Genomic DNA, 22,400 nt, shown 5'->3' on the forward strand with positions numbered 1-22,400 from the left:
CAATTAGGCTTCAATGCGCTAAGTTTTCGCCAAAGTTACCGAATCTTTGCACTAAAGTTGCCGAATCGGATGCCGAAGTTGCTAAAAGTTTCAATGAGACCTCTCATAACGCCTAATAAATCTAAAATATTTCTATCCACAGTCTTGCTAAGCGCGGCGGACTGAGCCTTACAAACTTTAAGTCAAAGAATCGAGCGGCCCGCACAGCCGCACACTCAAGTCAAAGTAGTCTAGCAGCATGATCTCCACCGCCGTCAAGGGCCTCGCCAAGCAGGGCAAGCGCTCCATGAGCACTATCCGCTACGCGGAGCTCGGCCACCCTCTCTCCGTCCTCAAGTACGTCGCGGCCATCGCGAGTGTCGTCTTGGCCAGGAGTTTGTATCGCTAATTAATCGTCATTTGTTGCCAGGACGGAGGCCGACGACAAGGAGGCGGCTCCGGCGCAGGGCCAAGTGGCGCTGAAGTTCCTGGCCGCGCCTATCAATGTGGCCGATCTTTCCCAGATCCAGGGCGCTTATGCTATCAAGCCCAAGCTCCCGGCCGTGGCCGGCAATGAGGGTGTGGCCATCGTTACGGCTGTGGGCTCCGGCGTCACCAACGTCAAGGTCAATGACCGCGTCATCCCCACGGGTGCCGGCTTCGGTGCGTGCTTTCCGCTTAAGTATAGTTTTTTTCAAGACAATTTAATAGTTTTTTAATGCACAGGTACATGGCGCAGCAAGGCGGTGGCCGACAGCGCCGATGTGATGAAAGTCTCGGACAAGATCAAGGTGGAGGACGCCGCCACGCTGGCCGTGAACCCGGCGACGGCCTACCGCATGCTGGCCGACTTCACGACGCTCAGCAAGGGCGACGTGGTGATCCAGAACGGCGCCAACAGCGCCGTGGGCCAGGCCGTCATCCAACTGGCCGCTCTGCGTGGCATTAAGACCATCAACATCATTCGCGACGACGGCGAGTATGATGAGACAGTGGAACACCTCAAGTCCCTTGGCGCCGACATCGTTTGCACGGCCGACTACGCTGGCTCGGCCAAGTTCAAGGAGCTCATCTCGGACCTGCCGGCCCCCAAGCTCGCGCTCAACTGCGTGGGCGGCAAGACCAGCTTAGAGATGGCCAAGGTGCTGGCCAAGAAGGGTGTGCACGTCACGTACGGCGGCATGGGCAAGGAGGCCGTGGCCGTGGGCACGGGCTCGCTCATCTTCCACGACATCACGCTTAAGGGTTTCTGGCTCAGCCAGTGGGTCAAGGACTCGACCGTCGAGGAGCGTGCTGCTATGCTCTCGGAGCTCGCAGGCCTGGTGGAGGCCGGCAAGCTGCGCACCTGGATTCAGACATATAAGTTCGAGGACTTTGACGACGCGCTGCAGGCCGCCGTCGCCCGCACAACGAAGCGCAAGGTCGTGCTGCTCATGGAGTAAGTAGACCTTGTTTTTAGTGTCGTACGTCGAGGACAGGGACGCTAGCTAGCTGATAGCGACTGCGGACATAAAAGACCAAGAGAGGGAAGCCCACAATCAACAGAGCAATGAATGGCCGACCTGAATACGAGTGAGAAATGGATAAAATGTGCACTCCCGCTGTCGGCCGTCAACAACGCATTGTCTTCGTTTAGCTTTTAGCTCCCGTCTAATGGTAGAGCAGGGTGAGGTGGTCGTCACCTGTAGTTGAAGCGGTCTTCTCCATGGCCAATCGCCGAGGCAGGCCGCGCTGCACTTCTTGACTATCAACTGTCACTTTGTCCTTCGTAAAGAGCTGCAGTGCTTGGCCCAAAGCGGCCACAGCCTCATAGGTGCCGGACAGGTCTCGGCCGGGCTTGTATCCCTTGGCCAGCAGCAGGTGGGAACGTGGCCACTGCTCCACCTTGATCAAATGCAGGAAGGCACTGAGCCACGGGTCCTTGACCTCCCAGGACGGATCGGCCAGTGACAGTTTAGCATCCTTCTCTACGTGGCCATTCAGGCCACTGTAGAACACGTTGAGGCCGCCTTCCTTGGCGTACGGCAAGTGCAGGGCCGCTAGGATCGTGAGCTCCTGGACATCGGCCTGACTAAGAGCGGAGACTAGAGCATCGGCCAGCTCCCACCGCTGTGAGGCCTGCAGCTCGGCAGTGTTTACTGTAATGGCCATCGCTTGGTTGCCTGGCCACTGGAAGATCTGCACGAAGGTGCTCAGTTCTGCAGTGAGCAGCGTTTCGACTGTCGCTTGGGGTACCGGAAGAGCTTGGGCGCCATCGAATTTAGCAAAGTGCAGGACATCTACACGGGAGAAAAAGGTATGAGCAGGGAGACCAAAAAGAGAGGATATTGATGCAGAAGGATGAAGAGAAGCACGCACGCTTGCCGGCCCGGGACAAGTCGTCGAAGGCGAGATATACCCGAGAAGCTAAGGATGGTGCCGGCATATTGACAACTTTTGTGAGCATACTGTACGTTTGTCCGTACCGGTAATCTTCCGGATAGTTTTATATTGATAAAATTGTAAATTCTTTTGCAAAACAAAATCATTTCTTGTAAGAAGCACAAATTTTGTTTAAAAGTACTTTTCCTGCCACATAAAAGTAAAACAACCGTAGAACCCAACTTTGTGTAGCAATTCATTCTTAATCATCTTGCTAACTAAGGTAGTGTCCACAGGTACTACATTTAGCACACCAGCAGCAATTTTTGTTATCTCAAGTCCTGATTTTCTCAAAACGCACAGAATGTGATTTCATCTTTCTAGCTTACGATGGTCTCACTGCTACGTCGAACACGAGCTCTTTACGATGTTACCATTCTAAGACAATTGACACATTAAAGGCTGTGAAGCTGTCAAATTAATGTTTTCATTTCTTAATAATCAGCCAGAACAGATCGCCTCTGCTGTCTTTTGGCACTGCGTTGGATCGATTCCAAAGGTAGCTGGCAGCCTAGTAAACTGAAAAGGGTTTTCGCCTTCGGTACTGGAGATTTTCAGCTTGTAAGAGCCATACGAACTACGCGTTCGGCACGCGTAAATTTCCGGGGCATCGTTGAGTTTCGCCTTACCCGCCAGAGCATCGTCTGAGCTTGACCCCGTAGGAGCAACAGCAAGTACGTACGAGCCTTTCTTAAGTGATGTAGTCTTATGAGGATCACGGAAACTGACCGAGCCACCAGCCATGAAATCATTTACGTTGCTGTCGTCGACAAAAAAAGTATTTGTTGAACTGTCCTTGGGAAAGAGATACATGACCGAATCCAGGTACGACGCCCGGCAGTCTCCATTCAGGTCCACGAACGTGTCGTCATCGGCGATCTCTGCTGAAACTACAGCGAAAGAAACGATGGTATCTTTTGTCAGAGTAAACTCCACTTTATCAATCGTAACGAAGCCCGAAGCCAGGATAATGGCCCCATCAAGCGTCAGACGTGGAGTTAAAGACAGCGCTGCTTCGTGGACTGGTGGGATGTACTCTGGGATTCGTTCAATGTTTTCGAAACTATTCGATCCATCGTCGATACCGTCAAATTCTGCCAGATTTATACCTTGTGTAGCCAAATCATCGACAATATCTTTCGCGGGAATCCCAGTATTTGCGCACATTTCGCCACAATGATGAAGTGCCACGACGCCATGATCCGAGAACGATATTACCGGGGACCCGGATGATCCAGTCTGCGTATCACCACTGTACGAATACCCCTCCGTCCCACAAGTACTAGCACTCAAACTCAGTAAAGCAACGTTGCTAGCGTAGTCATCTTCAACAGCAATGCGTTTATTCTTGCCCATCGGATGCTGAGGGATGTACAGCTGTTCTCCAACCACTCCGGAACGAGTCTTTAACCGTAGATACCCATAACTCTGAGCCGCCTCAACACCGCTTGTCGGTAGCTTCAGCAACGCGTAGTCAAGCTCCTTGCTGGCGTGTACCAGTTCAGTCGATATAGCCACCACACCACCTTCACATTCGCCCAATGCGCACGAGAAACTATCGCTACAAGACTTGTCCTCCGCCATAAACTCCACCCTGGTGCCGCTAGCTTTTTCATCAGTGGAGACACAATGATAATTGGTCATAATGTGACCTTGGTTACCAAGTAGCCAGCCCGTACAACTGGCCCATTCTCCGGATCCTTTCGGGATCTTCAGGCGCGCGACAGAGCGTGAAGCCAAATACGCCGTCCGTGTAGTGTTCTCAGCGTAGTAGCAGATAGCGTTCTTCGTATTATCCGCAGCGCAGATCGACGCACCGGTAGCGACAATGGGGTCCTTGGCATTCATGAGAACGTAATCGTACGAATCCACCACAAAGCCAAAGCATTTCGAGTCGCTGTCGGCTACACTGAAGACATTTCCAATGAAATCCGTCTCGTCGATGTCACTGGAGCCGACTTCGTCGCGGTAGAATTCGATCCGAAACTCTTTTGTGAGAACTGGAGGTGCTACCACGTTGCCGTAGTTTCGGCCACTGGGGTAGTTTGTGGAGAGGTTTAACGTTCGATCCGGGGTGTCAAAACCTTCAACTGCGCGAAGCACAACATAGACCCCATTTGGCATCCAGAGTTTACTAAAGCGAAGCCCCACATGGGCATATCCGCTGCCTTTTGTTAGTGTAAACGACCGGAATGGAGTCGCACTTCCTGGTGTCGCGCTGTCGAACGCGTGCTGAAATTCCGGACACCCCATTCCTAGATTGACCGACCGGGAGGTGGACTCAGCGTTAGGAGGTGCTAAGTCTATCATCTCAACTGTAGGATCATCCGTCTCCATAGGGGTGAAGGCGACACTGTGGTCATTGGACCTAAAGGTTGTTGGGTTGGTCGCGTAGGCCGTCATGAACAGAACCATGAGGAGGGAAGCACCCAGCACTCTGTATCGGTGTTGTCTACTTCTATCGTCGCTTGGGGGCTCGACATCTAGTCGATGCGGAACTCTTGCCACGTCGTCCATTTCTGCAGATGCAGCGGTGGTCTTTGTCTCTTTGAGAGCGAAAGCTCCACGACAAGACTTCGGAATTCATACTTTTTCTGGGTATATCAATAGGAGGACAAGAAAAGCACGAGGACCGTTGAACATTTTGAGTTTCTTAGCTACTAAGTGTCTCTTTGCGGCTCATGTTTTCCATATTTAACCCTGGTTTCTTCACTCGTAAAAATTGAACTAGTCGATTTGTTTTTCGCCAGTGAATTGTTTTAGAAGTCAATCTTTCGTGAAACATGTACACTTATCTAAATGAAGAGAATGTAAAAGTGCCTGAGTCATCTTATCGACTCTTGAGTCCTTTGAAAAAGTGAGAGCTCCATCCAAGTCCGACCCTGGACGTTGGACACCACTCCAAGTGTTTTTACGACGTTTATGGATACATGTTGGACAAGACTTGCAGTAGCATCGACAGCTGTGAGCGCGAACCATATCCAGCCTGCAATGGAAAAGAAGCAGAAGGACGAGTCTTCTACCGACTGAGCAATCGTTGGTCGGCGAATTCGTCAAATAAATCTCGGTATACAGTAGTTTGCAAGCGTTCAAACAATTCGAAGCACAGTCCAGCTGACCAAACGCAGTTTGCTGTGATACCAGAACTCGCTCAACACGGGATTGAATTGTTAGAAAGAACTGAACTTCCGCACGAAAGATAACCACGCGAAAGATTGAAGCGCTGTCGTCGTTTATAGCAATGGTGTTCTCCAGCGACACACGGAAAGATCCCCTTGAGTGCGTTGCCACGATGTCGTGTTTACAATCGACTACATGTATTAATAATCTATGGTAAAAAGTAAGCAAGCTTGCGGTGCCGGCATCAACAGGTCCGGCTGGCCTCAAATCGAGTTGATCGACCGACGTTTTTGTCAATTTGTCGGCGTCACACAGAGAGTTGGCATTTCCCATCGGGGGGAAAGCGTAGCAGCGTTTTTCACCATGTCGTCACCGACTCAAAACCACACGGTCTTGAATGGTATAAACAATTAAAGGATCAAGAACGACAGGCTTGGCAAACTCGCACCAGCAACACCGGCCAAAGACCTCCATCCCTCCATGTTCTAACGTTCTTCCGTGTAATTAAAGACAGCAGGGAAACCAGCTAACAGAGAGTTTATGTGGACTTATCAGTAATTCCTACCTCCTTCCGACGGGGATGGTTTGTGTCCTTGTGGCCCGGCCACATGCTTGCAGCAAGCCGACTCCGATCCACGTTGATAATCTCGAGCCTGAGCCTGCACTGCACGCTCTTCGACCAACGGACAGGACCGGCGTGCATTGGATTAGCGGAATCGTGGCGTGAGAACTTCCTCGACTATTATAGAAGACGTTGTCCAATCCACTTTGTTTTTTGCTGTCAGAACCGCAAGTATGGCAAGGGATCGATTCGTGCAGAACCGCTTCCCTAATTTCGAGCTGTCGGTGGCTGACAAAGCGGAGCTTCAGGCGCTCGTATCAACTTTCATCGAGGAGCATCTTCCGAACTACAGAGAATACCGTGCCGACAAGAGCCGACAGGTGGATACCAACCGCTGGAAACTCTTCAAGACCAAGGACAATGTACGTCTACACTTTGAACGGGACAGCAAGGACAAACACTCTTCTAAAAAGGAGGACGAAGCGTCGAACATGTCGGTTGTTCTGTGCGAGGGCTCCATTCCAGGCAAGCTGGAAGACGTCATGTTCGGAGTCATTAGTCCCACACTGGAGCTGATGCGTCTCAAGGCGTCGTACATCGACGACATCAGCAGCGCTTCCGTATTATCCACGATCGTCAAACCTACGCCGGAGGACCCACTACAGTCGCTTGTACTCAAGTGGATGCAGCTGGATCTACCGCTACGTTCGACGAGTTTGGTGAAGAACCGTGACTTTGTCTACATGGAGGCTACGGGTATTTTACGGATGAAGGACGGCGAACAGGTCGGTTACCACATCCAGCATTCCATCGGCCTGCCGCAAGCCCCGGAACTGCCCAATCTTGTGCGTGCCAACTGCCACTTGTGCGCGTTCTTCCGTCAGGACCGCGATCTCTCGGTTGAAGTTTACGCGACCGGGGCGTGCGATCCGGGAAGTCCGGTGCTCAAGTCACTGTTGGTGCACCCGGTCGCTTCGATGTTTTTAGCTTGCACGGGCTACGCGCACTGCGGCGAGATGAAGAAGCTGGCGTGGATCATGCAGCATCGCAACGCGCAGAAAAAGCAAATGGGCACCAAACGCAGTGACGACAAGTGTGTGAGCTGCTCGTCGTCCGTCAGCCACAGTCGCATTGGCAAGCTCAGTACCACCCGTGGGTCGTGCAAACTGTGCTTTAACGCTGTATGTCGCTCCTGTCGGGTACGCAAACTCCTTACCTTCATGGAGCCGGATCTCAAGTACGAGAAGCGCAAGGTGACGTTCTGCCCGGTTTGTATCAAGGATGCATTGGAAATTAGTGCTCTGCAAGTGGCCAGGGATCAGGCCTTGGCGCCAACGAGACTGGGAGGGTACCGGTCCAACAGCGAGTTCTCGGCCACGTCTTCCTCGGATGAATGAGGAACGTGTTCCAACGCTCCGAAATTTGGTTAGTTTAGTTAGTTAATTGCGCGTGAAATGGGTTATTGTTAAAACGTTGGTACGCGGTTATCATCTTGTTTCAGTAGAGTAAATTTAAAATTTGATTTTTTTCAAGGCACTCGTTATCTAGCCCGACTGGATGTGAAAGAGTCAGGCTACATTGCCCGACCCAACCCGACGGATGCCCGACTGACCCCGACTAGATAAAGGTCCAGTTGTGCAATCAAAAGAAACGCACTCCAAGTATACGTGTCCAGCGCGTATACTCGGATATTAAGACTCTGAATATGACGAAGAGCGCAAAGCATTCAATGTACTCAGCTCACAGCGGGTCCAACTTAGCACTCAAAAACGTTTTTCTAAAATAAAACGATTGCTCACTTGTTAGGCTTACACGCACATGCAGAGGTATCGATAGCGCAGCTACTGTAGTTCCTTTCTATTCAGGTAGCTAAGTCCGTCGGCCCCGGCAAACACTTCAAACGCCAGCAAGACATACATCCCGCAGCCAAAACTGTCGACCTTGTACTTAGACCGATTCGTTCCGTGGGTGGCGTCAATCAAAAGAACTTCAGGAAACTGCTCGAACAGAGTCCTCATATGATTCGTCTGCAGGGTGATGCAGGTCGCCACTTTCTGTATGCTCAAAACACGATAAACATAGAGTTAAGTTTTCACCTTTTCAATTCAACCCAAATTATTCACACCAGCTACCTTCGTATTTACATCGTCGAGGAAATTCCGACCAACATTACCAGGGCGGTCACCAAATTGCTTCATCCACTTCCTCAACCGCTTTTCACTAGTGCTCGGGCCATCTCGTAATTCCCGAGCCTTCAACTTACGAATAAGATTGTGGACATCCTGCGAAGTCGGGTTGCTGTCCGACTTTTCCGTAATGTACTTCATAATACTCGACTTCTTAGCACCAGCCTGTCGAAGTACATCCACTGTCTGTAAAGCATCCTCATTCAGCACAAGACGATTTGTTGGATGTGCTCTAAACGAATGGTCCGAAAGCCGATGATTGTGTTCCAGTCGGCATCTCGTTATCCTCACAGCGAAGATCATCTTCTCAGAATCCACCACCTGAACACAGGCATTTATCTACACATAATCAATCACAAAGAGAGTGTTAAGACCTCGTTCGGATTTCCATCCCGACCAGACCAGTCTCAATCCCGATCTAACGAACCCGACCAAGCCCAACCGAGCCCGATCGTTCACTTTACCTGGGCATTGCATCCTTTCATCCTAGACTCCTGCCGGGGTCTCTTGCTCGTGGTCTGGGACTTAAATTTCCCGGAATAGGTACAAAGGTCTTTGCGTATTGCACCCACTCGTCAGGAAGTTTTTCCGCCTTTGACTTGGTGCGGTCGATCCGTGCGTTGCGCTCTGCCACAGTGGTATTTGTCCTCACCCTGAAAATCTACAGATAAATTTATAGTGCATGTCAGCCAAAACGTGTTTACACAGCTATAGAAAACACGTGCCTGGAACGTCTATGCTTGGTATACCGCCAGATAATCTTCAAACACCTCCCAGGAGGGAAACTCAACCTTCGTAGGCGCCAAGGCGAGTACGCGGACGGAGCTACCACCTTCGCTTGTGCTGCTGGTGGATTCCGGCGGATCGGAGCAGCTCACTGGCTCCAACGGAATATGTGTCGTATCAAGATCACTCACGACGGGGGAAGGCGCCCAGACGTCATCAGGAGGCGCATCCGAACTATTACTCTCGCTCTCGTCGGGCTCCCACTCAGCTGAATGAGTAAGATGGCGCTTTTGCGCTGCGCGCGTGCGGAGATCCATGCTTGTCGCTCACGCTCTCCCCGTTAACGAATTGTGTGGCTCACGGCGCTATACGATGTATACTGTTGTACGGATGAACCAGCTCGGTAAGAGAAAGGGATGCGTAGGGGAAGGGCAATCCCAGTCGGGCAAGATACCCACTCTCTTTTTTCAAAATGCATAGTGAACCGAAACGATCATTCGTTCTTCTCAAAATTTCCTGGAAAAAGTACAAAATGCAGCCACTTAAGTACGATCTACTGGCGGAATTCACACAATATATTTTTGGAGAATACATGTATTACCAGTGTAACTTACAGAGTTATGACCGCTCAGTTATTATGTATCCTGACTCACGAGCACAGTTACCAGAAATACAAGCAGCAGGAGCAAAGTCTAGCTGAGCGGTATGTACACAGCGATAATTTGCATGTAAATTCTCAACGCGACGCGCCTCAGAGAGTACAGCAGTGCAACCGATTCAAAGTTGTCTACAGTGGTATAATAGTAAAACCACTAAAAACGGACACGAAAGAGTCCGACAGTTGGCTCAGGATGGCACGCTCGCCAGCTGCACAGTGCTCACCACAAAGAAGTACATCGGAGTCTCCAATTTGAAGAGACTGGAGCTGTGCAGACAAGTTCAGATTGCAAATACTGTACAGTACACTGTACATGCACTGTGACGGCGAGGTGGCAAGCCATCGATGTCGGCGCCAAGTATGGCTACGACGCACATCCACTCAGAACTTGAAACTTGCACGGGAAGCCGCGAGTCGATCACTCGCCAATGCATCCACCAGTAGCAGCAGCAGTTCAACTTCTACTAAGACTTTTGCGCAAACGTCTGAAGTCAATTGCGGTGGGAGAACGTCCTTGCTCAGAAGCGACGCTTGTGCACTTCGTAATCGTCCAGCATGCGCGTCGTGCAAGCTAAAGAAAACGCTGATCATGTCGTAGTTGGTACATTCAACCAAGCACAGGATGCTGAAATTCTGAGGATTTCGAAGCGGATGCTAATTTCGAATCGCTGGCACCGTCTGACTGAGCTCCGACCCGAACATCACGTACATGTGCGTAGTGCTCCGTCGTAGAGTAGGTTGGCAGCGAACTTAGCTACGTTGAGAAGTGCTAACTGATACAGCACAAGAACAGTAGTGTACACTTTTTGTTTCACGATCATGGATACAAAAATGTTTGTGGCGCGACCTAGCAAGAGTAAACAACAGTCCGCAGAGCAATGTTTCGACCCCAAGATGTCCTGCTGAGATTTGCCTTCATGAACATGTATCCACCCGCCACGCACCGAGGAAAAGTTGCTGCAGACCGAGCGCACGCATGCCAAGCAGAGCAGTGGCGTTGAGACCCAGTTGCTTTTGGGCAAGGATCTTATCATCTGAACCACTTGGGATCTGCTGCTCGAGTGATGATGTCCATGTGGTACCGATCTCGCTGGAAAAACGTGTCACGGCCGCCCGCATGGAGAGAAGGGAGAGGTAACTCGCCTGCCAGTTCACTCCAGCTTTAAACACGGACTTCCCGGATCAACCAGTCTGTCACAGACTCTGTGCGGTTTGACAAGCGTCGATGGCCAATGCTGCGAGTCCATTCGCCCCCCTCAACCTGGCACACCATGACGCCAACTACCTGAGGGAACTCGTCCACGCCTTCGTGCAACATCAAGTCGAGAGTTACGAGCGGTACCTGCATGACGATCACGAACGTCTCGACAATAAACGGTGGAAACAAATTCTCCAGCGGGACAACATGCGGGTATTTTCGGAGCTCGAGACCGCGAACCCCGCCGACGACCAAGGGTACGTCAACCAGCAGCAAGCGCCCGAGCTAGCGGATCTACCTGCTCTACTGGCCGTAGGACAGATGGAGGGCGCGTTGGACGACGCCATGTACGGTGTAATGACCCCCACAGTGACATCCATGCGTCTCAAGTACTTCTACACAGGAGATCAATTAGCTAACGGCGCAGTGCTGGCAACCATTGATAGCCCCTCGACTATAGACCCGTTCCAGTCACTCACTGTCAAGTGGGTCGAGGGCTACCAGTCTCCAATGCTGCGTCCTCTTGTTAGTAGCCGCGACTTCGTCTACATGGAGGCGACGGGTTTCACCAAGCTAAGCGACGGGGAACTGGTAGGGTACCACCTTCTCCACTCGGTCCACTTTCCTCAGACCCCCAAGACGCGCAATAATACGCGTGGTACGATGTCCATCTGCGGGTTGTACAGACAACGGAACCACAGTGCCGTGGATTTATACTGTCGCGCGTCTGTGAACTCGGGGGGACGCATACCTCGCTCTATGGGCGTAAAATACGCGGCCGTGTCACTCATCTCAGCGAGAAAAATGATCCGCTGCGCTCATCTCAAGAAGCTGACGTGGCTATTGAGAGTACGCGATACGAACACCATCATCCGAGGGGAGGCTAAGTGCATCGGCTGTGGCCAGAAACCTGGAATTTTCGCCACCGAGATCGGCTCATGCTCGCTTTGCAAGCGTGCGCTGTGCTCATCATGCAGATTGATGGTCGAGCTGGGCTTTGCCTCTTCAAATGGGAGCTTCTTCAAAAATAAAATGTGGTTCTGCTCGTACTGCGTGGAAGAAGCAGCTCGAACGAGTTCGCGTGCTGTCGCGTGTGGAGAATATACCGACTCGAGGATAGTGGAGAGAACGCCATGGAGCAGTGGACCGACCAACTCAAGCTCACCGTCTGGATCGGAACGCAGCGATGACTGGGGGTCACTGGACAAACGCTACCTCAATCTAATGCCCAGATAGTTATCAACCCAAACTAAGTTACTTTTTATTGAATGAATATCAATGAATCATGATGATCATCGAAAAAAGAGAAATATTGAAAGGGAGGCTCTGCAGTATCGAATCAAGGAATAAAATAGAACGGATATGCTGGAGGATAGGATGCCAACGGATAGCAGAACATTCGGATTCCTCCTGACTTGGAATTGTACAGAGAAGTTCTTGGCTCCAATTCGAGTCGCAAGAGCTCTAAAAAAATAGAGCTAGCGGCTTCGGTGCGTCTTGTCTCCTATTCATAGACAGCTGTGACGGTGGCGCGAACGAACTATGTTTGAAAGTGATCTTCAACGTCAACTCTCACTTGTCAACTTCCGGCGTCTCGATCGAGTACCAAAGTCCTCCTTGAGAAATGTACGATATTAGGGTCTCAACGACTCACCATCGGCTGGACCACGATTCTTCAGGCGATGGGAACCAACGGCGGTATCGTGCATTGGGTCTCACCGGTTTAATCGCGTTGCTATTGATGGCGACGTACGCTGCCAACCCAGTAGCGGACGATAGCAATCTACTCAGCGCGGATTTCACCCCCATGCAGATCGATCCTGCATCGGAAAGTACCGACAATTCTACTGAATCGAGACTGCATGCCGTGAATGTCGCAATGGGTTGTCCGGAATTTGAGACAGCATTCGACATGGCTACACCCGGAAGTTCCACTCCGTTCCGGTCGTTCACGTTGACCAAAGGTACCGGTTATGCTTACGTGGCACTACACCTCAGCAAGCTCTGGATGCCTCGTGGTGCCTCGGTGGTGCTTCGAGCAGTGGAAGGTTTCGACGCTCCGGATCGTACGCTCAACCTGTCCCTGAACTACCCTAGTGATAAGGTGCACGGCAACGTTCAGGCTCAGCCTCTTCTTGCAAAAGAGTTTCGCATCGAATTCTACCGCAACGCAGGTAGTCTTAACACTACGGACGACGATGCCGACGTCATCGCGAACTCCTTTAGTGTAACAAACAGTGACGCCACCTGCTACGGTTTCGTGGTGGACGCGTACTACTATGTGCTCATGGATAATGACAACCCGATCTCGGCCACAGACGAGAGTATCTGCGCTGCGGACAACACCAAAGAGGCTATTTGCTACTATGACGACACTAACACCCGGACGGCGTTCTTAGCGGCTCGATCCGTGGCTCGGTTGCTCATTCCGAAAGGCTTGGGAGCGTCTGCGGGCTGTACTGGTTGGCTGATTGGTAACGAAGGACACCTCATGACGAACCACCACTGCGTGTCCACCGACGACGAAGCGAGTAGCACAACGGTCGAGTTCATGGCTGAAGCTGATGTATGCAGCGACAGCGTCTCGTGTGCCTCATGGGGGGCGTGTCCAGGCGACCTTGTCTCAATGAGTGCTGAACTTATTCACGCTGACGAAGAGCTGGACTACGCCCTACTTAAAGTACCTGATGATGGAGCTGCTATCGCTCAAAAGTACGGTTATCTGAGACTTAAGACACGTGACGGTGTCGTGGGCGAGCAAGTATATATCCCACAACATCCGCTGTACAAAGGCAAACGGATTGCCATGGTCGACGACTACGCAAACAACGTGGCGTTGCTGAGTCTCAAGGCCAGTTCCTGCGGTGGTTCAGGCTACTCGTACAGCGGGGACACGCAGAGCGGATCATCCGGATCGCCCGTCATCTCCTTCGCAGACCACGGCGTTATCGCATTGCACCACTGCGGCGAGATGTGTGCTAATACGGGCGTCCCGGCCAGGCGTATCATAGCGGACTTGATACTAAACGGCATTGATGTAGCGGAGTTTGATGGCGTCGACGATGGGTCAAACGCTATGACCAACACGGAGTGTTTCCCAGCGTTTATCCCGCCTCCTCCTGAGGTCGCTCAACCACTGACACCGCGTCTAACCATGAACGGCGCTATCATCCTCGCGTCCAGCTACGTCAGTATTGATTCCGTGAAATTCACACTGAGCAGCGACGCAGACATCTCGTTCGACGTGCTATCAGTTGAGATCGCAGACAACGACACCTTCTACGATCTGAACGGCGACTGTCGCGCTTCGTACTTGGATGCGATGATATATCTCTTCGCAGAAGGAGACTCCGCAGCCGTCTTCACCGTGGACGACAGTCCAGGTGATGACGCGACCCAGGACGGATCTGTCAGCTACCGAGATCCGTATAAACGAACGTTCCTTAAGCAAGGATCCTACACTCTCGCCGTTGCACCAACAGGCGCAAGTGAGGAAGACGCTCGTATTGGCAAGACAAAGGCTGACTACCCGCCTGAGCTCTACACCTGCCGCGCGCGCGGCTCGTACGGGTCCTACAAGCTGCAGATCTCCAGTACAGTCGGTGACAACCCGTTCACGTTCACGAGCTTGCCGGCAACGGTAGGCATCAACCCAGCATCATGCAATAAACCAGCCGAAGCTATCTGCTCGAGTTATTAAGAAATCTCTCAATGACGTAGAAAAAATAGATATCACCTTGCTTCGCCCCCTACACTGCCATACTGGCTCGTCGTCTGCTTCGTGAACTTAAACTCTGGTAGAACTCTAAAAACTCCTCTCCTGACGCCAGCTCTTCACTAGCAATCGCCGCCGTGTCGGCTGCTCTAGCTCGATCTATACATCGTCCACAGAAGCGGAGATCTGGACGCACGAGACCTCCTTGAGGCTTCATAAAGGTCAGTCTGTGCTTCACTCGACAAGAAGAGCAGACGTATTTGTAGCAGAGTTTGCATTGGTCTCGATCCGAACGTTTGCCGTACGTATTCACCAGGTTGCCGGACGGGGTTCTGTGTACCGAACGCTTTTGACACGACGTGCATTTCTCCATCCCGTTCGCAGCCGCTGGAGTTTCCGAAGCTGGAATGGGAACACTGGGTCGAGTCGTAGCAGAGCTGGACGTTGTGCTGGTGGCATTGGACTGGGCAGTGGGAGAGTGGATCCTATTGGCTTCCACTACCGCCGCTACAGCGCTCTGCATGGCCCTCAGACGTCTTTTCTCCCGCGACGTCTTGGCCAGCCACGCCAGTTTCTTCTTCTGCGCACACTCTGCGATCTCCGTGACTGAAATGATCGCGTCCGCCACAGATCTCACTACCAGCGAGCGGATAATACTCCCACACGGGTTCAAGATAGCGCGTACATAGACATCCACAAGTCCTTCGCGCTCCTGTCTGTACACCGCCCCCACCGATAAGTTCGCGCGTACACGACCTTCTAACTCAGGGGTCTGCGGGAAATTCACGGAATGAAGTAAGTGGTACCCGACGCGTTCGCCCGTGTCCAGTTCTGCGAGTCCCGTGACTTCTAAATACACGAAATCCCGGTTTTTCACCACGGGTTTCAAGACATGTAGCTGTTCGTTCTCCATCCATTTGACTGTCAAAGAATGGAACGGATCGTTTGGAGACGGCTCCACTATGGTAGCTAGAACGGCCCCATCCGCCATATTGTCCCCTACATACGACGACTTGATCATCATGGTATCTATTGTTGAGTTCACGGCCCCGTACATGGCGTCGTCCAGCGTACCGGCAATGGTCCCGACGGCCAGAAGAAGCGGGAGATCCGCCAATGACGCGGCGGCAGCGGCCGTCACCTTCTCTCCCGCTGAGGGGCATGGACGCTGATGGCGGTACTCTCTCTCCAGCTCGTCTTGTGTAGCGCCACCGACTTTACGTCGCTCTTTGAGTGGCTGCTCCACGTACACGTGCACGCCCGCGCGTTGCTTGGTTAATTTCCACTGCCGCTCATCCAGTCGACGCTGGTCCTCGTACAGATATTTTTCATAGCTGTGCACACTGTCTTGGACGAATACTCGAGCGATCTCGCCTAGCTGGGACGCATCGTCCACTGAGAGCTGCAGCGGTTCGAACGGACTGGGACCCCACGTCGGCATGGTATCTTATTCCGAAAATTTGTCAACTGAATACGTCTAAAAGTCAAATTTGAGCGCTTGACAAGTTGTAGCTGTCAAAGCCGTTATAATAAAAGCACAAGGTGGCTAGTGGCTGGTTCTTCTTGTATGTGTGGTTCGTGGCGGGGCGGAATGCTGCGTGGGAGTCGGAAGTCGATACGGGGAACGCAGCACGTTGGTAACACCGACCAAGTATCGATCGTCCTCCGGGTTATCATAAACTCAAAGAGTTTGACTCGTTAAAAATAATCAGCCAATGTAGTACTAATATTGCAGTAGTACTACTTTCCTAGTAGTAGTGTTTAAGTACCGTAGTGTCCCCTTTCTTAATAAACTGGTGCTTTTTTATTTTACAGTTATAATTCTATTACTATTATTAAAGAAGCAAAGTTGAAGTTGGGGGGGGGACGGCAACTTTATATTTTACTTATCAACACACATTTTCCAACAGGATGAGAATTGTTATTCGAGTACGGTAGACCTTTACACGGTACGCTCCGAGTCAGAGGAGGACGCGAAGGAGTAGTCCGTACCGGAATGGAAGGCGTACTGCGAATTATTGCCCGCAATTTGTGCGCGGGCGGCGTCTGCTGTGTTAATTTCAAAAGCTTCCTTGATGCACGAGGGGCAGAACGACGTCTTGCGCTCCTCGAACGTCATTTCAAGCGTCACGAAGTTCAGACGCTTCTTGACACGGCACGTGCCGCATACGAGACGATGGCAGAGCTTGCAAGAGTCCCGAGAGCGGCCGAACTTGCCGAAGATCTTGGAGCTGATGGGGATACCGCAGCTCACGCACTCGCCCTCGTTGATAGGCGCGCCGCGCTGCTTGTCCAGCGCATAGCGGCGGTGTATGAGCCACGTGAGCTTCTTCATCTCACCGCAGTGTGCGAACTTTAACGCCGTGAAAAACTTCATAGCCGACGCCGTGACCAGGAACGATTCGACGCTGGAGCCGTTCGCGACGACGCCGGACGAGTACATCTCGACGCACTGGTCGTGCTCCTGGCGGTACAGGAAGAAGACGTTGACGCTGGCGCGAACGCGGTTCGGCAGCTCCGGCGTCTGCGGAAACCCGATCGAATACATCAACCGGTACCCGACGCGTTCGCCGTTGCCCAGTTGCGTGAAACCCGTAGCCTCCATGAACACAAAGTCGCGCTTGTTCGAGTGTAGCAGCAGGTCCAGTTCCTGCCATTTCAGCGCGAGCGTCGTCAACGGGTCCTCGATCGTAGGTTCCACGACGGTAGCCAGTACCGCTGCACCGGTGAGGTCGTCCACGTACGTCGCATTGAAGCACATGTCCTCCGACGTCGTGCTCACTGTGCCGAACACGACGTCGTCCAGCGTGCCCTGCATCTTGCCGATACACAGCGACACGGGCGTACCAGCCTGTTCCGACGCCTCGTTCATCATGTAGTGGCTCCCGTCCGTGGTCGTACGCACCTCCCGCTCTAGAAACAGTCGCAGGTTTTCTCTCGTCTTGAGCGGCTTCCAGCGACGCTCGTCCACGTTGTGGCCGCCTTCCTTGAGAAACGTCTCGTACGAGTACAGACATTCCGCGAGAAAGCCGCTGGCAGTCTTTTGCATCTGCACCTTGTCCCCCGCCGACAGTTCCATCGACGGGAACGGGTTCATCACGTAGCGCTTCCTACCTCCCATAACTAACGGGTTTGCAGCGTATGTGTGTGCTGCTGCTCTTCTTGCTGCGAGTGCAGATTTTTTTAAATGGTTGGGGTGTTCCTGCCTCTCTTGTCCGGATTGACGACTTAGGTCGCATCAAGACGACTGGCAGTCTCATCACACGGGCGCGCGCGAGTGCATAGCACGCACCGGCGACACCGAGAGGAAGACAGAAAGGGACAGGCGCTGGTGGATGGTGCGGCGTTGTGGCGATCCGTGTCGAGACGCCGAGCTGCAAGCAGAGGTGACAGGGTGCAAGTGTCGTGCAGCGTTTTTGGAGGCGGTGCCACTCCGCCGTCTGCAGCTCGAATAAAAGCTCCGCACACATGCTCTGATGACTTATCAGCAAAGAGAGGACAGACGAGCACTGACCATCGTGGCGCCAAGCACATGTACATGCACAGCGGATTGATATGATAACTCGGCTTTATCTCGCTTTTCTAAGCCCTTGCATTGCTTGCTTTTGTAGAGCTACAGGATACGATTGTTCCTATATACAAGTAGCAACGAGCATTGGCGTCGATTCGGCGACGCGGAAACCTTTGTCATTTTTGCCGAGAATGAGCCGGTGAGAGACTTCAAGGCGAGGCGCGTCTCCGACACGCTGGCGTACAGGTCGAGAGAAACGACAAGAGATCCGCAGGATTGGAAACAGCGACCACGCTTGACAGTCTGTCACTGGGGCATCAGCACTCCACCAAGGTTGATTTCTCGGGTCATTTCGAGTTACTCCAGCTGGCACCGATAGCAACCACCGAGATGCTGAAGAACTTCACAAAACTGACTGAATAAGTTCAATTGAGCCATATGGACGCAGCCAGCATTCGTGCGATGCCCGCCGCCACCCCGTTCGTTCAGGACGATCTTGTTGGATACGTACCCACCGAGGAATGATAGCCAGGGCGATGTATTACAGTGGATTTGGTGACTTGCACTGAGCAGCAAAGGTTGACGAAACTGCGTTGGTAACCAAAACTTGGTTGGCGTGCACTAAACCGAGGCGCACATTAAAAAAAAGACTCTTGGTCTAAGAGAGAACGGGCTAGCAAGCCCAGCCAACCTGCTCCGCCTTGATCCACCACGTAAAAAAGTCTCGGTCAAAAGATAGACGCACAGCTAATGTGGTTGCTAAAATCCAGATAACCGTACTTAACTCTTTGATCGATGTTAGATGGTTATGTGACTTCGTACTTAAGTGCGTATAAATGTCACCATATTCGGTTGTGTACCTACGACAAAGGCACAAAGCCACACATAGAGAATAAAATACCGAATATATTTCCAAAATTTCATCGTTTGTAGACATTATTGAGGCCATCCAAGTGTGTGAACGTGGTTGCGCAATCGTCAAATGTCGTGCGAATGTCGAAGGAATACGATGAAGTCTGCGTGTTGCCAGATTGTACACATGACTAAGCATTTTTTCGCAAGTGAGTCCGTGAGTCCGATGTGGAAGTAAGGAAATCAACGTGAGTCCGTGAGTCCGATGGGGAAGTAATGAGATCAACGGAGGCCCTAAAGACATTCTGATGTATAGCTTCATGTACCAGAAAGTGTTGAACATCGTAAAGAAACCCGGTTGATGCATGAACTGAATGAATTACGCAACTTTTGCAGTGTGCTAACGTCTCTCCTAAACATGCAGTGACTTCAGTAGATATCTCATCCTGTAGTACCGAAGGAGCGCCTTCGATGGCGACTTCGGGAGAACGACGTCACGCACAATGCTCTCAAAAAACAGGAGAACAAGAGGTCCGCAATTGTGTCCATCTGTCTGCTTCAGCCACACTTCTCGTTTCCAATCCATTTTGGCTACTATCTCTGGAAAGATTTTCTTGACAATGTCTTCACACGTTTCAAGTTGCTTTGGCTTCTGTTGGGGGTCAAATACTGTGATCCGGTTTGGTGTGGACTTGAAGTCAAAGACTGCACCGCACCAGTGGTTTCTGTTGATATGAATTGGCAGCAACACATGCGTGTTGTGCTCTTGGAATGGATCGGAGCCACTGATGACCTTCTCCTGCGTTTCAGGGTCATCCGTACCGGTAACGCCTGGCGAAATAATACCAACGTGTGCATGCTCTTCTTGGATCGTCGTCATTACGTGCATCATGCAGTCGTCGTTCAGCCATAGGTCTTCTCTTAGCAGCAGAACGGATTCATTCGAGACCATTCCGAACGGTGTCAAGCGTGAGATTGGCAAGACAATCTGCTGCAGCGCTGTGGTAGCCTTGGTCTTATCTAGTTCAACATACTCATTGAGACCTTCTGGAATATCCAGTCTGTTTAGCGACGTAGCTTCCATCCACTCAATTGTATCAGACACTGCCTCCAAAGACTTCATCGTGTGATGGTACTCCACCATTACTTGCACTTGGTCCTCGCTGATGAACCCGATCTTAGCGAGACGAACACCTACGGGTGACTTCGGGTCTGGTAGTGCCTCTCTGTACATTTCCAAAACATTTCTGCATTTATGCGTGAATTGCTCGGTGAACACGAACTTGACGCTGCTTAGGGCCTCACTGGGGGCTACCATCTTCGCTATTACTTGTTTCCTGGGGCCCAGCGTCTTTACCGATAATTTGGAGAGGAACTCGTATGCGGATTCGTAACTGTATGTCGACTTTAACACTGTGGCCACATTGCTTAGCGTGATAACCGGCGTCAACGTCCCTTGCACAAGCTGTTTGGCTTCCTTCAGAGAGTTCACCAATCGTTGCTTCTTCACTTGTTGTTTCTGGTTCTTTCGTATCTTGGGCCGACCGCGGTTTTTGGTGCTTTTCGAGAGGAAGAATGAGCATTCCTCACTTGAGCTGGAACTGGGATGTCCGCCATCTGAAAGCGCTCTCTTTGCTGGAGGTGCTACTTGTTTTGTCTCGTCATAGCTCGAATGTGATAGCCCCACAATACTCCGCTCGTCCCGCATCTCAGATTGATCGGGGAAACCTTGCGCAATACTCGTCACTTCGTCGGAGTGACTGGCGCCTCCAGAGTGACTGTTGCTATCCGTCACCTCTATCGTGTGACCCGTGTGACTTGAACAAGGTGACACACCACGTGAGTGACTTCGTGATTGAGCCACCATAGGCCCACCGCGACCCGAAGCATCCTCAGGTTCCTCAAGGCCCTCACGCTGTATCTCATCCTCGTTGTTGTAGATAGTGGCGTCGGCGATTGCAGTTGGAGGCTCACTGGTGTCATCGGAATTTGCTGCACCATCACGTATCTCAGAAATCTGCAAAAGAGGATTCAGTTGAGAGAGTCGATCTGGCCATACAGAAACGAAAGGTGCCTCTCCATCCGTTGCAATGGACTCAAAGCGCTTAAGACTTTCCAACATCTGGATAAACACGGGAGTTCCATTTCGGCTCATGATATCTGCAATTCGCGTCGCTACAGCGTGTGATGTTCGGAACTTGTTAGTCCCGTTGAGCACTTTGTGGCGTACCGCTGTCAAAGCGGAATCTCGCACCCGAAATGATCCACTCGTTGCTTCTCCGTCTTCTGCATCCTCATCTTCTTCAACGGGAATGTTCAGCGAGGATGACAGACTCCAACGAGGGTGGATGTGCTTGACTGGAATGGGGCTTTTTCCACAAAGTAAACGCCAGTATATAGCATGACGACAGGGAAGCAGCTCTGTCCTCATGAAAATACACGAACAGTGATACGTCTGTCAAGTCAGAATAACCATTCAATAAGTATTGATACCATTCACCCATTATGGACAAAACAATTTACGCACCCTAGTATCAAGATGGTACTTTCGACTCGTGTCAGCTGCTGACACCATCTCGATCATGTAAGATTGTAGTTCGCGCGTTGTATACGTAGTCTCGCGATCATTAGCAACGCGATACTGCTTTTCCACCAGCTCGTAGGCGTGCTGGCTAACCTCTTTTGATAGCTTCGTCAACTCAGCATCAGCTCCAGCGTAACGCATGTGTCCAACGTCTGTCATTTTCTTCGCATACTCCATCTCCGCAATAGACTGCAAGAACTGCAGAGTATCCACGCACTCATCGAGCGCCATCGTAGACTTCAGCACGTCCTTCAAGTGGCCCCATGCCGCCTCCAACCTAAGTCGTTATATAAGTCAACAGTTAGCAATTAGAACTTAAGACAGCACAAAAACGCCTCAGTACCTGTTGTTTGTCGTGTTTCCCAAATGAGGGACGTCTACACGACCAAATCCACTCCACATGTGTCTGCAATTGTGCCAATTCTCGTGGAAGTACTTCAGAAATGGGTGTGTTGAGTCCTCTAGAATATCTTCTTCGAGTGTAATTTGCTTTCCGTCAACCACGTAGTACAGATATCTACGACTCGTTTCGTACTCAAGTTCCGTCTAGGCGTCCACCATCATGTGAACGGCGTCCTCAACCTTATCCCGATCTTCAATATTATACTCCCTCTTTGCCATTTCTCCCCGAAGATACTTCACCACATGAAAGACACAGAGCAGAATTCTTGCTGCAGGAAAAGCCTTCTGCAGAAGCGCAATTTCTCCAAAGTCTTTGTCAACGATAATCACTCGAACTTGGTCCCAGGTTGAGTTAAATGATTTGAACGATTTCACTGCATCCCCCAAACAATCAGCACTTTCGTTCTCCATGAGTGCATGCTGCACGTATTGCCCCTGTACACAAGCAGCCACAACGAGGTACACAATTGTAGCAATGGCACACAA

At 51.4% G+C, this 22,400-nt stretch overlaps 8 protein-coding genes across 8 annotated transcripts; 4 read left to right on the forward strand and 4 right to left on the reverse strand.

Annotated features, from left to right (window-relative positions):
* Positions 1-184: 184 nt before the first annotated feature.
* Positions 185-1,493, forward strand: PITG_15045 (trans-2-enoyl-CoA reductase, putative; the record flags this gene model as incomplete). Its single annotated transcript, XM_002898175.1, has 3 exons — positions 185-336; positions 410-642; positions 706-1,493. 3 exons carry the CDS (start codon positions 239-241, stop codon positions 1,419-1,421), a joined length of 1,047 nt encoding a protein of 348 aa, XP_002898221.1.
* Positions 1,494-1,629: 136 nt separating this feature from the next.
* Positions 1,630-2,404, reverse strand: PITG_15046 (uncharacterized protein; the record flags this gene model as incomplete). The annotated part of the gene is made up of 2 exons (XM_002898176.1): positions 1,630-2,258; positions 2,338-2,404. The coding sequence occupies 2 exons, from the start codon at positions 2,402-2,404 to the stop codon at positions 1,630-1,632; spliced, it is 696 nt and encodes a 231-aa protein (XP_002898222.1).
* A 437-nt stretch (positions 2,405-2,841) lies between these two features.
* On the reverse strand, positions 2,842-4,917 carry PITG_15047 (uncharacterized protein; the record flags this gene model as incomplete). The annotated part of the gene is made up of 1 exon (XM_002898177.1): positions 2,842-4,917. The coding sequence occupies one exon, from the start codon at positions 4,915-4,917 to the stop codon at positions 2,842-2,844; it is 2,076 nt and encodes a 691-aa protein (XP_002898223.1).
* Positions 4,918-6,315: 1,398 nt separating this feature from the next.
* PITG_15048 (uncharacterized protein) lies at positions 6,316-7,479 on the forward strand (the record flags this gene model as incomplete). Its single annotated transcript, XM_002898178.1, has 2 exons — positions 6,316-6,504; positions 6,556-7,479. The coding sequence occupies 2 exons, from the start codon at positions 6,316-6,318 to the stop codon at positions 7,477-7,479; spliced, it is 1,113 nt and encodes a 370-aa protein (XP_002898224.1).
* Positions 7,480-10,877: 3,398 nt separating this feature from the next.
* Positions 10,878-12,086, forward strand: PITG_15049 (uncharacterized protein; the record flags this gene model as incomplete). Its single annotated transcript, XM_002898179.1, has 1 exon — positions 10,878-12,086. One exon carries the CDS (start codon positions 10,878-10,880, stop codon positions 12,084-12,086), a length of 1,209 nt encoding a protein of 402 aa, XP_002898225.1.
* A 505-nt stretch (positions 12,087-12,591) lies between these two features.
* Positions 12,592-14,550, forward strand: PITG_15050 (uncharacterized protein; the record flags this gene model as incomplete). Its single annotated transcript, XM_002898180.1, has 1 exon — positions 12,592-14,550. The coding sequence occupies one exon, from the start codon at positions 12,592-12,594 to the stop codon at positions 14,548-14,550; it is 1,959 nt and encodes a 652-aa protein (XP_002898226.1).
* A 32-nt stretch (positions 14,551-14,582) lies between these two features.
* Positions 14,583-16,006, reverse strand: PITG_15051 (uncharacterized protein; the record flags this gene model as incomplete). Its single annotated transcript, XM_002898181.1, has 2 exons — positions 14,583-14,590; positions 14,638-16,006. 2 exons carry the CDS (start codon positions 16,004-16,006, stop codon positions 14,583-14,585), a joined length of 1,377 nt encoding a protein of 458 aa, XP_002898227.1.
* A 501-nt stretch (positions 16,007-16,507) lies between these two features.
* PITG_15052 (uncharacterized protein) lies at positions 16,508-17,743 on the reverse strand (the record flags this gene model as incomplete). The annotated part of the gene is made up of 1 exon (XM_002898182.1): positions 16,508-17,743. The coding sequence occupies one exon, from the start codon at positions 17,684-17,686 to the stop codon at positions 16,508-16,510; it is 1,179 nt and encodes a 392-aa protein (XP_002898228.1).
* Between the last annotated feature and the right edge of the window lie 4,657 nt (positions 17,744-22,400).

The sequence above is a fragment of the Phytophthora infestans genome, genomic scaffold (assembly GCF_000142945.1).
Source record: "Phytophthora infestans T30-4 supercont1.38 genomic scaffold, whole genome shotgun sequence".
Lineage (NCBI taxonomy): Eukaryota > Oomycota > Peronosporomycetes > Peronosporales > Peronosporaceae > Phytophthora > Phytophthora infestans.